This window comes from Thamnophis elegans, chromosome Z, assembly GCF_009769535.1.
Source record: "Thamnophis elegans isolate rThaEle1 chromosome Z, rThaEle1.pri, whole genome shotgun sequence".
Lineage (NCBI taxonomy): Eukaryota > Metazoa > Chordata > Lepidosauria > Squamata > Colubridae > Thamnophis > Thamnophis elegans.
The window spans coordinates 125,150,020-125,163,653 of NC_045558.1; the positions used below are offsets into that span (position 1 = coordinate 125,150,020).

A 13,634-nucleotide genomic window follows, 5' to 3' on the forward strand; every position below is an offset into this window, starting at 1 on the left:
AGCTAGCCAACCGACCCCCCCCCCCTCGCACTTGGTTGCTTACCTGAGGGATGCAACAAGCTGCTGGAAGGCGAATTGAAGCGAAGGGAGGACCAATCAGCAAGCGCAATGTGACAGCTGCTTGGGAAAGAGAAAGACTCTGGCGCCAGGCTTTTAAATCAGTCGCCTCCAGCCCGCTCACTGATTGGCTGGACTCCAATGGGGAAGCAAGTGAGCTGCGATGGGACGGACAGGGCGAGTGAGCGACCATGCTGTGGCACCCGTGACTTCCTGGTTCACCGGTTGGACCTCCTCTCATCGGATTGATAAATTTCACCACCCAGTTCTCCCGAGCTGATGCGAACTGGCAGAAACCCACCACTGCACCCTGTATATTCTCACTCCATACAAAGTGGTGCCAGGATTTCAAAATTGTATTGAATCAACAAATCCCCTTAAGTCTAGACTGTCAGTGTGTATGAGAGTTTATATCCAGCATAGACATGCTAATAAGGTCAGTCAATGAATAGAAATGGCAAATGGGTCAGCCAATGAGGGCTGTTTGGAAACTTAAATGGTATTTGCTCTGTGAGCCACAAGAGGACAGCAAGGAGCCCTCAGTTGTTCTGTACTAAAGTTCTGAGTCTGTGCTGAGCTGTAAACTAGTCTGCTGCTCTGAACTGAAACTGAAACTGTTCTCTCCTCTGCCTGTGTTTGCTTGTATATACTACCACATTGGAAAACCTGCTTTTGATATTGTATATTGACTTCATGTGTTATATTACATATAAAGAGGCGTTAATGAATCCTGCTGAAATCTGTTACCTGTTTGTGCTTTCAGGATGTGATTGCTGCTTCAAACTCTGACATAGACTTTATTTTCTCCCTGAATTATGGACATCAACATTATCCTACTCAAGGATCACACACTGCACATGAAGAAAAGAAAAATTAATAACATTAATAAAAATAAATAAAAATGAAATGTAGATAGTTGTGAGGAAAGGAGAATTATTTATTTCCAATCAAAGAGGTTGCCTATAGGGACAGTTGCAGAGAAAGTTGATACAAAAATGGAGTTTATCCTGGGTACGCAAGTGTGTTTGTGCTGATTCTAGGGTGAGACTTGATGCGTGTGGCTGCCTGTACATGTTGACCCACATTGGTTAAATCTAGTGTTATGGATGGGGTCTCTTCCTTTAAACTGTGAGCATTGTAATTATGTATTCATATTAATTGAGTTTTGTGTGTTTGCTTATGTGTCGAATTTATAATTTGAAATAAGTGTTTAATTAATTATGTTATGTTTTCTGTGAACTTAAAGGATCTTTGAGACTGTTAACCAAGAACCTGTCTTGGAAGGCGGGGCTAGTTAACATATAAATCTCTATAAATTATTTCTAACAGTTATAATATTTATGAATTCCACCCACAGTGGAGATGTTTGCATCAAGACTGAGCGAGAACTATGTATTCTAAGCTGCAGAGGTGGGTTGCTGCGGTTCGGCCCGGATCTGATGAACTGGTAGTAGTGGTGGCAGGAGGCTCTGCCCACTCTCCCAGAAACTTCTATGCATGCACAGAAGCATTGTGCGCAACTGCATATGTGTGAGCTCACCCGAACCTGTAGTTAAAATATTGGCAACCCACCACCTGAATGAGTAAATATGTCTCTCTCTGTTGTCCTTATTAACTGGGATTTGTTCTTCAGCTTGAATCTTAGTCATTCCTATATGATACCAGCTGAAGTCTGGAAATGACTCTGAATTTGGGGACCCACTGGTTGCACAATTTGCAATCTTAGCACTGGATGGAGTGTTACACCATCCCAGATTGATCCAACCTGGAGGTCCTTCAAATAACTGCTGCTAAATGAGCAGATGGCAGCTACGGCTAGGAGATCCTTTGTACAACTTATTTCTGCATTGGTAGGCCCTGATCATAGCTACTCATGCCCAAGTCACCAAGTCATATTGGACTACTGCAATGCAGTCTACATGGGGCTGCCCTTGAATGTGGAAGCTTCACCTGGTACAGAATGCAACAGCACTTGCACTGCAAAAAGAGCCCATGCTATACTTCTGCTCTATGAGCTGCATTGATTACCAGTTCAATTCAAGGTGCTGGTTTTGATCCATAAAGCCCTTCATGACACAGGGCCAGGCTATTTTATGGACTCCATCTCCTTGATTACATCAGGTCATCTCATCAGATCTGCCAGAGAATACATCCTGTAGGGACTGTCATATAAGGACATGCACTCAGTGGTTTCCATGGAATTGAACTTCTCTGTTTGTGTTACCCTGCTTATGGAACATTCTTTGTCCTTAAAATTAGATGACCCATCCTGCTTTATTCCTGAAGGCCCTCAAGAACTGATACTTGTAGCTCTGTTTTTATATTTACCATTCATATGATTTTTATATATTTGTATATCTGTTGTTTTTATTTGTGGTTTTAATTTTTTATTGTGTATTACTGAGGACTGCTTTCCATATGGGGTGGGTGGGTTTATCAATTTGATAAACAAACAAATAAATAAAATAAGGGATAAGATGGCAAAGAAAATGATCCAAAAATTGCATAAATATTGCAAGCTGAAGTAACATCACTAGTAATGAACCATTATTTTGTTGAAATACCTGGGCAGAAAATGTTTCCACAAGTACAGAAGTAATTTGGTTGGCTCAACTTATCATCTTGTATAGCAGAGGATAACAATCAAGAACTGCAGTAGTGCAGTGGTTAGAGTCCAGTACTGCAGGCTACTCCTGTTGATCACTGGCTGCTGAGATGGGTAAAATGAGGACCCAGAATGTTGGGGGCAATGACTCTGTAAACTGCTTAGAGAGCGCTGGAAAGCACTGTGAAGCAGTATATAAGTCTAAGTGCTATTGCTATTATTCTTGTAGTTCCACTTTTGCCAAGGTTTGCCTGGTGCACCAGTTGCGGCCCTATCTGGACCGGGAGGCCCTTCAGATACTCACTCACACCCTCGTGACCTCAAGACTGGACTACTGTAACATGCTCTACATGGGGCTGCCCTTGAAGAGTATTTGGAGCCTAAAGATTGTCCAGAATGCAGCCGCACAAGCGATTGTGGGTGCACCTCAGTACACCCACGTCACACCTATCCTCCGCAAGCTACACTGGCTGCCCATTGGTCTTTGGAAGCACTTCAAGGTGCTAGTCATTACTTTTAATGCCCTACATGGTATCGGACCTGGGTACTTGGGAGACTGCCTCCTGCCAATTACCTCCCACGGACCGATTAGATCCCACAGACTAGGCCTCCTCCGAATCCCATCTGCCTTCTAATGTCGGCTGGCAACTCCCTGGGGGAGGGCCTTCTCTGTGGCTGCTCCGGCCCTCTGGAACAATCTCCCCATTGAGATCCAGACGCTCACCACCCTTCTGGCTTTCCGCAAAGCCATTAAGACCTGGCTGTTCCGGCAGGCCTGGGGCTGCTGAATCTCTCAGCCCCACTCGATGGTATGACTGTTGTGTTTTTAAAATGTGTTTGTCTTTTTATTTTTATTTTGTACCCACTCCCCTCTTCGATTGTTAGCTGCCCTGAGTCTCTCGGGAATAGGGCGGCATACAAATTGAATAAATCCAATCCAATCCAATACTTATTTATCATATTTATGTAGTGTATACTGGAGGAGATGACCCTTTGAGAGCTGTATGGAATGAAATTTCATTTTAATGTATGCCGATTAGTGTTCATTTAAAATGACAATAAAGTTATTCTAAGTTTAAGTCTAAGTCTAAATATAAATGAGATAAAATCTTACACAGTAAACTAGATCAATTCTGGAAAACCCAAGCAATTTATTTCTGAACAAAGAAGTCTTCATTTAGAAAACATTGTGCACATTTTTTTTCTCCTTGATATTGTGCGTTTGTGACATTTCTTACATTAAGAACCCAGAGTGCATCATAAGAGTAAATTTTCCTTTAAACTCTGCCCAAAGCCTTGACTTCAATCCTGAAGGCACTCAAGGTTGACTCAGCCTTCCATCCTTCCAAGTATGAAAGGACGCAGATTTTGGGTGCAGTATGCAAAGAATGCTTACATAGTAAACCACCCAGACAATGCTATAAAGCACTATGGGGCAGTATACACATCTAAATGTTATTGCTATTGAAAAATGGGAAAAGAGAACTATTCCTGAATGACATTTTTGGCTGATTATTGTCATGTTCTTTTTATAGCATCATAGAATTCAGCCATCATTCATGTTGCTCTTCAAATCACACCATTCTTTTTCCTAACTAGCTGCTCTCTCGTATTCAGCTCTGGCCTCAGTATGATAATGTAGCACTTGGGCAGGAAAATGCAACCTAGTAAACCACCACTTGAAGCCAAGATAGAGAAGACTTCCACAGCCACCATGGATTTCCCCTTGGTGCTCAAGTACGTAGGCACAAAGGACACCCAAACACTGCAGAAGACCAGCATGCTGAAGGTGATGAGCTTGGCTTCATTGAACGTGTCGGGCAACTTCCGGGCAAAGAAGGCCACTGTGAAGCTGATGAGGGCCAGAAGCCACATGTAGCCCAGCACAAGGTAAAACATGATCTCCGAGCCTTCGTTGCACTGCACTAAGATCTCATCCAGCTGGGAATGCATGTCCAACTCTGGGAAAGGAGGAGAAATGGTCCACCAGGCAGCACAGATGCTTGTTTGAATAAGGGAGCAAAAAATAATGACTGAGACGGAAAGCCTTTTCCCCACCCACCACCTCATGCGGTTCCCTGGCTTTGTCGCCATGAAGGCCAGAACCACAGTGATGGTTTTGGCTAACACACAAGACACTGCAATGGAAAAGACCACTCCAAAAACTGCTTGCCGGAGCAGACATGTGACTTTCCCTGGACATCCGAGGAAGAGGAAGGAGCAAAGAAAACACAGCAGGAGTGAGACAAGCAGGGTGCAGGTGATATCCCAATTGTTGGCTTTGACGATGGGAGTGTTCTGGTGGAAGATGAATGTCCCCATCACCACAATTGTGATGACAGCAAAAGAAACAGCAAAGCCAGTCAGGACTTCTCCCAGGACTTCTTTGTAGGATAAGTAGGTGATAATTTTGGGAATACATTGATAGTGTTTCTCATTTGGATATTGCTCTGCGGGACACTTCTTACATTGGTTGGAATCTGAAAACCATAAATAAACTCTCTAAAAAGTCTACACATTGAATACAATTAAGTTCTTAAAAATTATTCCATCCTGAAGTTGTTTTGGGAGAGAATAAACCTCAAAATTTTTGCTTTAAGAAAATCCTTTTAAAGTTTATTTTTATTCAATAGACTACATTTCTTGAACAAGAGATTACACAATTAAATAAAGAAATGTTTTTACTTTAAAAAGAAGAAGGCTGGTGAGAGATCCCAATCAATCCATGCTTTTCTTTAAAACCACCGTATTTTGGGGAGTATAAGATTTTGAAGAGGTGAACTAAAAAAATTTTTTTTGCACTCTGCAGACCTCCCAAACCCTCTGTACATCCATTTTTTGTGAAAGAGGGGTGGGGTTTTGGAGGCCAAAAACCCTGTATTCAATGTATAAGACAGACCCAGATTTTCACCCTCTTTTGTGGGGGAAATGGTGCGTCTTATACTTTGAAAAATATGGTACATTAAATAACCCAAACTTGGTTAGAACAAAATGTATTTTTAAAGAAACATAGATATTTTTTTCTTACCAACCATGGTGGAAATGCTTCCCTCTGAACACTTGACACAGTCATAGCAGCAAACCTGTTTTCCCTCCTCAATCAATTTCCGGTACCCAGGATGGCAGCTTTCTACACAGGTGGCAGAAGGTGGTGTCTAATGAGAATGGCCAGAGGAAGACAGTAAAATGGATTATAATCAAGCTTTGAATCAATCAGTCAGCAGTCATTCTCTTAAAATAAATCCAACCCCTCCACCACAGATTCTTGTAATTTCTAATAATGCAAAATTTAGAATTCCTAGGACCGATTGCTAGACTCAGTCAGAGGAGCAGTTAAAATCTGTAAAGTCTTTGAACTGCTATTGAAAATTTGAAGACAGATCCAAATCCGGACACCTCTTCACATTACATAAAGGAACTTGAGATGTCCTAAAGAGGATCATGAAAGAGTATGTTTCTCATGACCTTAATGAGCTATTTTAAATTTCAATGGTAATAAGAAAATCCAAAATAAATTTGTGATGTATGGGAAAGAGTGTTGAAACTGCTGAGCTGACAGCAAAAAATATTCCTGTTTAGCATTTGGTATCCTTTTCCAATTATTCCTATGTTATGTTGCCACTCAAGGGTGGTTTCCCCTATTTCATTGCATAGGATGGGTCAACCAAAACAAAGAGATTGTCCAGCTTCAGTTGCCTCCCGTTTTCTGAACATACTCAATTATCAAAAAACCACCTGACAATTATGAGTGTTGCAAGTGTGGTGAGCACAGGACTTGGGTGATGCCAACTTTGGTATATGTCCACAGTCCATCTGTAGTATTCTGTGATGAACCATAAAATGGGATAACACAATAGTCCAATCTTGCCTGCATTTCAAAACACATAAGCACTAGTGCCTGCTGAAATGTTATTCAGTTTTCTGAGAAAATGAAGAGAAAAAACCCACTGAATCTCTAAATGGCTAGAAGCTGCCCCAGATTTTTGAATTGGCAATGGGAAGCAAATGGAGATGGTGGCAAGAGAAAGATTTCCCGTGAAGCTCCAGGGAAATGAGATGTTTATGTTACACTGAGGTGGAAAATAGGTGTCATAACTTTATGCCTCAGATAATTCAAACATTGACTACAAAGTCAGATAAACTCATCAGTGGGAAGTGTGTCTGTCTGTCTGTCTGTCTATCTATCTTCTATATATCAAACATCCATCCCTCCATCCCTCCATTCCTCCTTCCATCCATGCATGCATCCATCCATCTATCCATCCATCTATCTATCCATCCATCCGTCCGTCCATCCATCCATCCATCCATCCATCCATCCATCCATCCATCCATCCATCCATCTATCTATCTGTCTATCTGCCATTTATCTATCAATCATCTATCTATCTATCTATCTATCTATCTATCTATCTATCTATCTATCTATCTATCTATCATATATATATATATATATCAATCATCTATCTATCTATCTTTCTATCAATCATCCATCCATCCATCCATCCATCCATCCTTCCTCCCATATTTGGGCATACCAGGGGTTGTGACTTTAAATATATACCTCTCACCCTGGCTGGCTGATAAGGAGTCAAGCTCTGTAGCTCAATGGTTAACACATCTGCCTAAGAGGCAATAGAGCACAGGTTCAATTCCCAACATGGGTATGGCTAGCTGATGAGAGCTAAATAGCTTGAAATAGATCTATACTAGTCTCCCTTTATTTATTTATCAGCATAAATATAACAAATGTAACAAAAAAGGCAACAGTAAAAAATATTGGGTTTCTGTCTGGATGGCCTCTTGTGACGAGCCTAATGGCAGAGAGTGGAAGTGTGACCTTCCTCCCATGCTTGGGCATACCAGGGGTTGTGACTTTAAGTATATACCTCCCACCCTGGCTGGCTGATAAGGAGTCGTTCTCTGTAGCTCAAATAGCAGTAGACTTAGACTTATATACCGCTTCATAGGCCTTTCAGGCCTCTCTAAGCGGTTTACAGAGAGTCAGCATATTGCCCCCAACAATCTGGGTCCTCATTTTACCCACCTCGGAAGGATGGAAGGCTGAGTCAACCCTGAGCCGGTGAGATTTGAACCGCTGACCTGCTGATCTAGCAGTAGCCTGCAGTGCTGCATTTAACCACTGCGCCACCTTGGCTCTTGGTTAACTCCCTGCCTGGGAGGCAATGGAGCACAGGTTCGATTCCCAAACTTGGGTATGGCTAGCTGATGAGAGCTAAATAGCTTGAAATAGATCTATACTAGTCTCCCTTTATTTATTTATCAGCATAAATATAACAAATGTAACAAAAAAGGCAACAGTAAAAAATATTGGGTTTCTGTCTGGATGGTCTCTTGTGACGAGCCTAATGACAGAGAGTGGAAGTGTGACCTTCCTCCCATGCTTGGGCATACCAGGGGTTGTGACTTTAAGTATATACCTCCCACCCTGGCTGGCTGATAAGGAGTCGTTCTCTGTAGCTCAAATGGTTAACTCCCTGCCTGGGAGGCAATGGAGCACAGGTTCGATTCTCAAACTTGGGTATGGCTAGCTGATGAGAGCTAAATAGCTTGAAATAGATCTATACTAGTCTCCCTTTATTTATTTATCAGCATAAATATAACATATATATATATATATATATATATATATATATATATATATATATATATATATATATATATATATATATATATATATATATATATATATATATATATATATATATATATATATGTTTTCTGAGGTTTTTGCGGGTGTTAGTATGTAGGTCTCTAGTTGTTCGGGTTTTCTCCCGCGTAGAATTGGAGATGTCTTGGCGACGTTTCGACGAAGTCACATTCGTCATCTTCAGGCTGCTGCTGACTACTTCAGGTTTGGTGTTTCCAGGAGTAGTGTGGGATCTTGGCTGTTTTGTTCCTTATAACTGCTGGTAGGGGATTAAATTTTAATTAAAACTTAATCCCCTACTGGCAGTTAAAATTTAATCCCCTACCAGCAGTTATAAGGAACAAAACAGCCAAGATCCCACACTACTCCTGGAAACACCAAACCTGAAGTAGTCAGCAGCAGCCTGAAGATGACGAATGTGACTTCGTCGAAACGTCGCCAAGACATCTCCAATTCTACGCGGGAGAAAACCCGAACAACTAGAGACCTACACACACACACACACACACACACACACACATATATATATAGCTATATATATATATATATATATATATATATATATATATATATATATATATATATATATATATATAGCTATATATATATATAGCTATATATATATATATATATATATATATATATATATATATATATATATATATATATAGCTATATATATATATAGCTATATATATATATATATATATATATATATATATATATATATATATATATATATATATATATATATATATATATATATATAAAATCTTTCCCTTTTTGTTTTTATTAATGTAACTGTAATTTTTCATATATTATTTTAAAGGAGAAAGGTAAATCGTCCATTCAATGTTACCTTTCAAAAGACGAATCTCCCACTTCACTAAGCTCTGAAGAAGCCCCTGAACCCAGAGGGTCCATAACCCCAGAGATCAGAACTCCCTTTCCCTACAATCTGAAAGTGCAATGTAGATTTGAGAACTTCTTCATTTTTCCAGAATACAAGAGTGTTCTAACAACATTAAGAAGATATCAAATGATCTTGGAACTACTCTAAGATTGCTGGTTTAAAATACTAGAAATTTGAGAAAATATCCCCATGTTTTCTTTGGTTTGTTTAACTCACCTGTTTAAATTTGGGGTTCCATACAATGACAGTTGTATTTATGGTGAAGTCTTCCTTTTGAGGACTCTGAGGTTCGATATGTCCAACTTGGACCTTCTGAAAGGATCGATTGGGGAAAGTAATCAAGTTGATGATATCGTATGCTGCTGCCAGGTTTCCATTCTCATTGAAAGCTATTTCTTCCCCAACACTATTGTTGAAATGGAGGTTTTTCAGAAATAAATGAAGCTAAAAGATAAGAGAGACAAGTGAGAAATTGGTGTCAATAGCAGGCAATACAACATGGGATTTATCAAAAGGTGCTCAACCTGTTTTTAATGAATAATCAAAATTTGAGTAGTATAGTATTTTTTATGTTCCAATGGCATAATTCTGTATTGCAGGACTATATTCATATTTCTATGTTTAAGATATTTTTGTATATATATTGCTTATTTGTACTTCATGAGGAATAAAAGGAATTGCTAAGAAATATTACAGAATAATAGAATAAAAGAGTTGGAAGGGAAGTTAGATATTTTCTACTCTTCTTGTCCAACCTTGTACCATTTCAGAAAAATAGTTATCCAATCTCTTCTTAAAAACCTCCAGTGTTAGTGCACCTACCACCTCTGGAAGCAAGTCATTACATTGATTAATTGTTCTAACTCAAGAAATTTCTCCTTAGTTCTAGGTTGGTTTTCTATTTGATTGTTTTCCATCCATTGCTTCTTGTCCTGCCTTCAAGTGCTTTAGAGAATATCTTGACTCCTTCTTCTTTGTGCCAAGCCCAATATATATAATGGATAACCCAAGAAAACATATTTATTGGAGTTCTACTTAATAAAACATGACTAAGAAGTTCAATGATGACCTTGATATATTAAATCAACTTTTCTTCAGGCATAGGACAGAAAATGCCTACACCAAACATATCTCAGAGAAAGACAAGTTTTGTCATTCTATCCTACCCTTGCCTTTCATTTCATCAATTATTATTATTATTATGCAAAATTCTTCCTTCTGTCTACTTTGGTGAATTTTTCTTCTGCTACTCAACTTCAAAATGTTGCAAAATTGTAGTCTTTTATTGGATTTGAGAGTTTTGGGGGATTGATGATTGGAAAGGAAGGAGAACGCCTCTGGGAAAAGATTACTTCCCTATGTCTAACATAATATCTGTAAATAAAAATCTAAATTTCCACAAGGATTAAGCATTTTCAGAGAATACCATGAAGCCTCTACACAACTAAAATTATAAATTTGAAAGACAAAAAGAACAAGTATAAAAAGTGGAAAGCGGGGCACCCAATTAAGGCAGAATATCAACAAATATGGCTGCAAATATGAAATAAGGAAAGCTAAGGCTCAAAGTCTTATGCCAAAAAACCCTTCTTTTAACATGTAAAAAACAAGAAAAAAGTCAAGGAAACAATTGGTCCACCAGTGGGAGAAAATGGCAGGAAGATGATGAGCATCAGAGAGAAAGAGGAACTGCTTAATTCATTTTTTGCATCTGGCTTTACACAAAAGGAAAAAAAAACACTTCAACCTATCAAAAACAGAACTATGAAAAACATATCAGGAATAGAACTCAAAATAGACAAGAAAATGGTAAGAGAGCACCTGTCCGCCTTAGATGAATTCAAGTCATCAGAACCAGATGGATTAAATCCCAAGATTCTGAAGGAACTGGCAGACATGATCTCATTGAACTATATCTTCCGAAGGTCCTGGAGTAGTGGGGAACTACCAGAGAACTGGAAAATAGCTGATGTAGTTCCCATCTTCAAAAAAGGGGTAAAAGATAAATCCAGCAAACTACAGATCTATCAGCCTGACCTCAATACCTGGGAAGATTCTGGAAAAGGTAATCAAGGAATGAATCCGCAAACACACTTTTTATCTAGATATTGAATTTTTATCTTTTAAATTGTTAAAAAATAAAAAGAATTGTTCAAAAAAAAAAATCAAACAGCCCAAAGCATGTATTTCAGTAGAGATAAATATCCTGAAGATGGATTCCAGCATGAGTCTGGAAACTCGGATGAGTAAATCTCTTGTGCCATTGACCGACCCGGATTCAATCTCTCATCAATATCCTGGGACAAGTATATTTGTCTTCATTCATAAAAGTATACTTTGTGAATTTTGTAAACATTAAATAACTATATTATTTTGGCTACATTCCCATTGAAAGGCAATGTAACTCACCTGCCAAGGTTGGATTTTCAGAAAATTCCACTTCTCTTCATTGCCTTTTGTCTTCTGCTTGGCTCTGGATGAATATATAGCATGGAGACCATGTGCTACAGCATACACAGCATTGTAAATACTGTAGCTCTGGCCAGACATCTCCATTTCAAAGACAGTTCCAGGGAGACTCCCCAAATCCTCTTTCCCAGTGCATTTTCTTTTGCCTGGTGCAAGTATACTGCTTATTGGAAATGAACAGATAAATGCGGCACCCCAGAACACAGGTAGCAAAGGCACTTTAGAGTGATATGGATTTAGGTTCTCCAGGTACTCTTGAAAGCCTGGAACCCTATTTGTGTGTAGAGCAAAAGACAAGCTGCTATTGAAGGACAACGTGGTGAATTTCTTTGACTCAAAGACAGATGTGACATCCCAGAGAGCACTTATGATCCAAACCCTCTCTATTGGGCATCTGCTACGAATTTCATAGCTTTCAAGAATTATTCGTAAACCTTCTATAGATTCCATGTCCCCATAAACAAGTATTACATTGGTTTGACTATACCACAGGAGACATCCTATGTTACTTAGATTACTCTTCCGTATGAAACTGGGGTTATAAGTGGTCACTCTTGGAACAAACTGAATTAAAGAAATGCAAATGTCACTCTGGATGAATTTTGGTCTCAGAATTCTGAGAAATCTCTCTCCAGTGGCGTCTTCTGGAATGAGGAGATCAATCCAATTCCATCCAAAATATTTCAAGAGCTGAATAATCCCAGCATACTGGAGGTTTTCATTTGGAGTCATCCAAAAGAAAGAAGGAAACTGCTGTTTATCACTCAATGCCAGGTCAAAAGTGCCAAAACTGAGCTGCAGAGTGGGAATAATAATGATGTGCTTTTAGACTAGGTACTGTTTTTGCAGATATGTCAACAAGAAGGAAGGAAGTACATTTCTTTTGGACCTTATTTTAATCAAAAATCCTGATGGGAGACTTAAATATTAAATCTGGGGATCAACAAGTCTTTCCTTATAGCTTTTGCTATAAGACCTTCATTAGTTTTCCATTCATCACTTTATATCAGACACACTGCTACAATATCAGTTAATAATGTCTAAGCTTGACACTGAGAAGGAGGAAGAGGAGGAGGAGGAGGAGGAGGAGGAGCAGGAGGAGGAGGAGCAGGAGGAGGAGGGGAAGGGGAAGGGGAAGGAGAAGGAGAAAGAGAAGGAGAAGAATCAAGATAGCAAGAAGGACAGTTACACCATTTCTTACATATCAAATGTAATGTTTGTGCTTATTAAGAATTACTCCTGTTGCAAAAGTAATTGATGCATTGCATTTCTCTGACAAAATAAACAAATAAAAACTTGATCTGCTTTTGAGAGATTACCCTCAATTTTGGTCCTCCTATAGTTTTTTTTAACTACCACCTTTTCCTCTTCATTCTTGAGCATTTATGTGAGCCCAGACCCTTACCTGTGGAATTTTGTAGGCATTTAAGATGTTGGCTATCTGGATGGTGTTCTGGGAAGGAAGATCACCAATGACAGCCATGATGTTTTGGTCCTTTCCCTTTCTGTAATTGAAGGGACACCAGCTTTCAAGAAAGAAGAGATCCAAGAGGTTTCGAGAGGCTTTCATTGCCTGAAAACCATTCTCATGTATCTTGGAGACCAAGGTGATGTTGGGTAAGAAGTCGTCATTCATGTTGATCTCCTGAATGGCAAAACTGAAGGCTAGGACATGCTGTAAGTTTTTAGGCAATGGCCTGCAAGAAGAATTTAATTTAGTTCTACAATATTAATGTTTTTCTCCACACCTCAAATGATGTATTTGTCTGCTTGAATGAGTACAGGAAGTCCTCAGCTTACAACAGACCATACAAAGTTACAATGGCACTGAAAAAAGTGATTTATGACCATTTCTCACACTTAGAACCATTACCACATCCCCTTGGTCACCTGATTTATATTTGGATGCATGGCAAGTGA

General features: G+C 39.2%; 1 protein-coding gene across 1 annotated transcript; it reads right to left on the reverse strand.

Moving 5' to 3' along the window:
* Positions 1-4,231: 4,231 nt before the first annotated feature.
* Positions 4,232-13,350, reverse strand: LOC116521646 (vomeronasal type-2 receptor 26-like). Its single transcript, XM_032236306.1, has 4 exons — positions 13,120-13,350; positions 9,462-9,689; positions 5,691-5,817; positions 4,232-5,142 (listed from the first exon to the last, which is right to left on the reverse strand). Exons 1-4 carry the CDS (start codon positions 13,348-13,350, stop codon positions 4,232-4,234), a joined length of 1,497 nt encoding a protein of 498 aa, XP_032092197.1.
* Between the last annotated feature and the right edge of the window lie 284 nt (positions 13,351-13,634).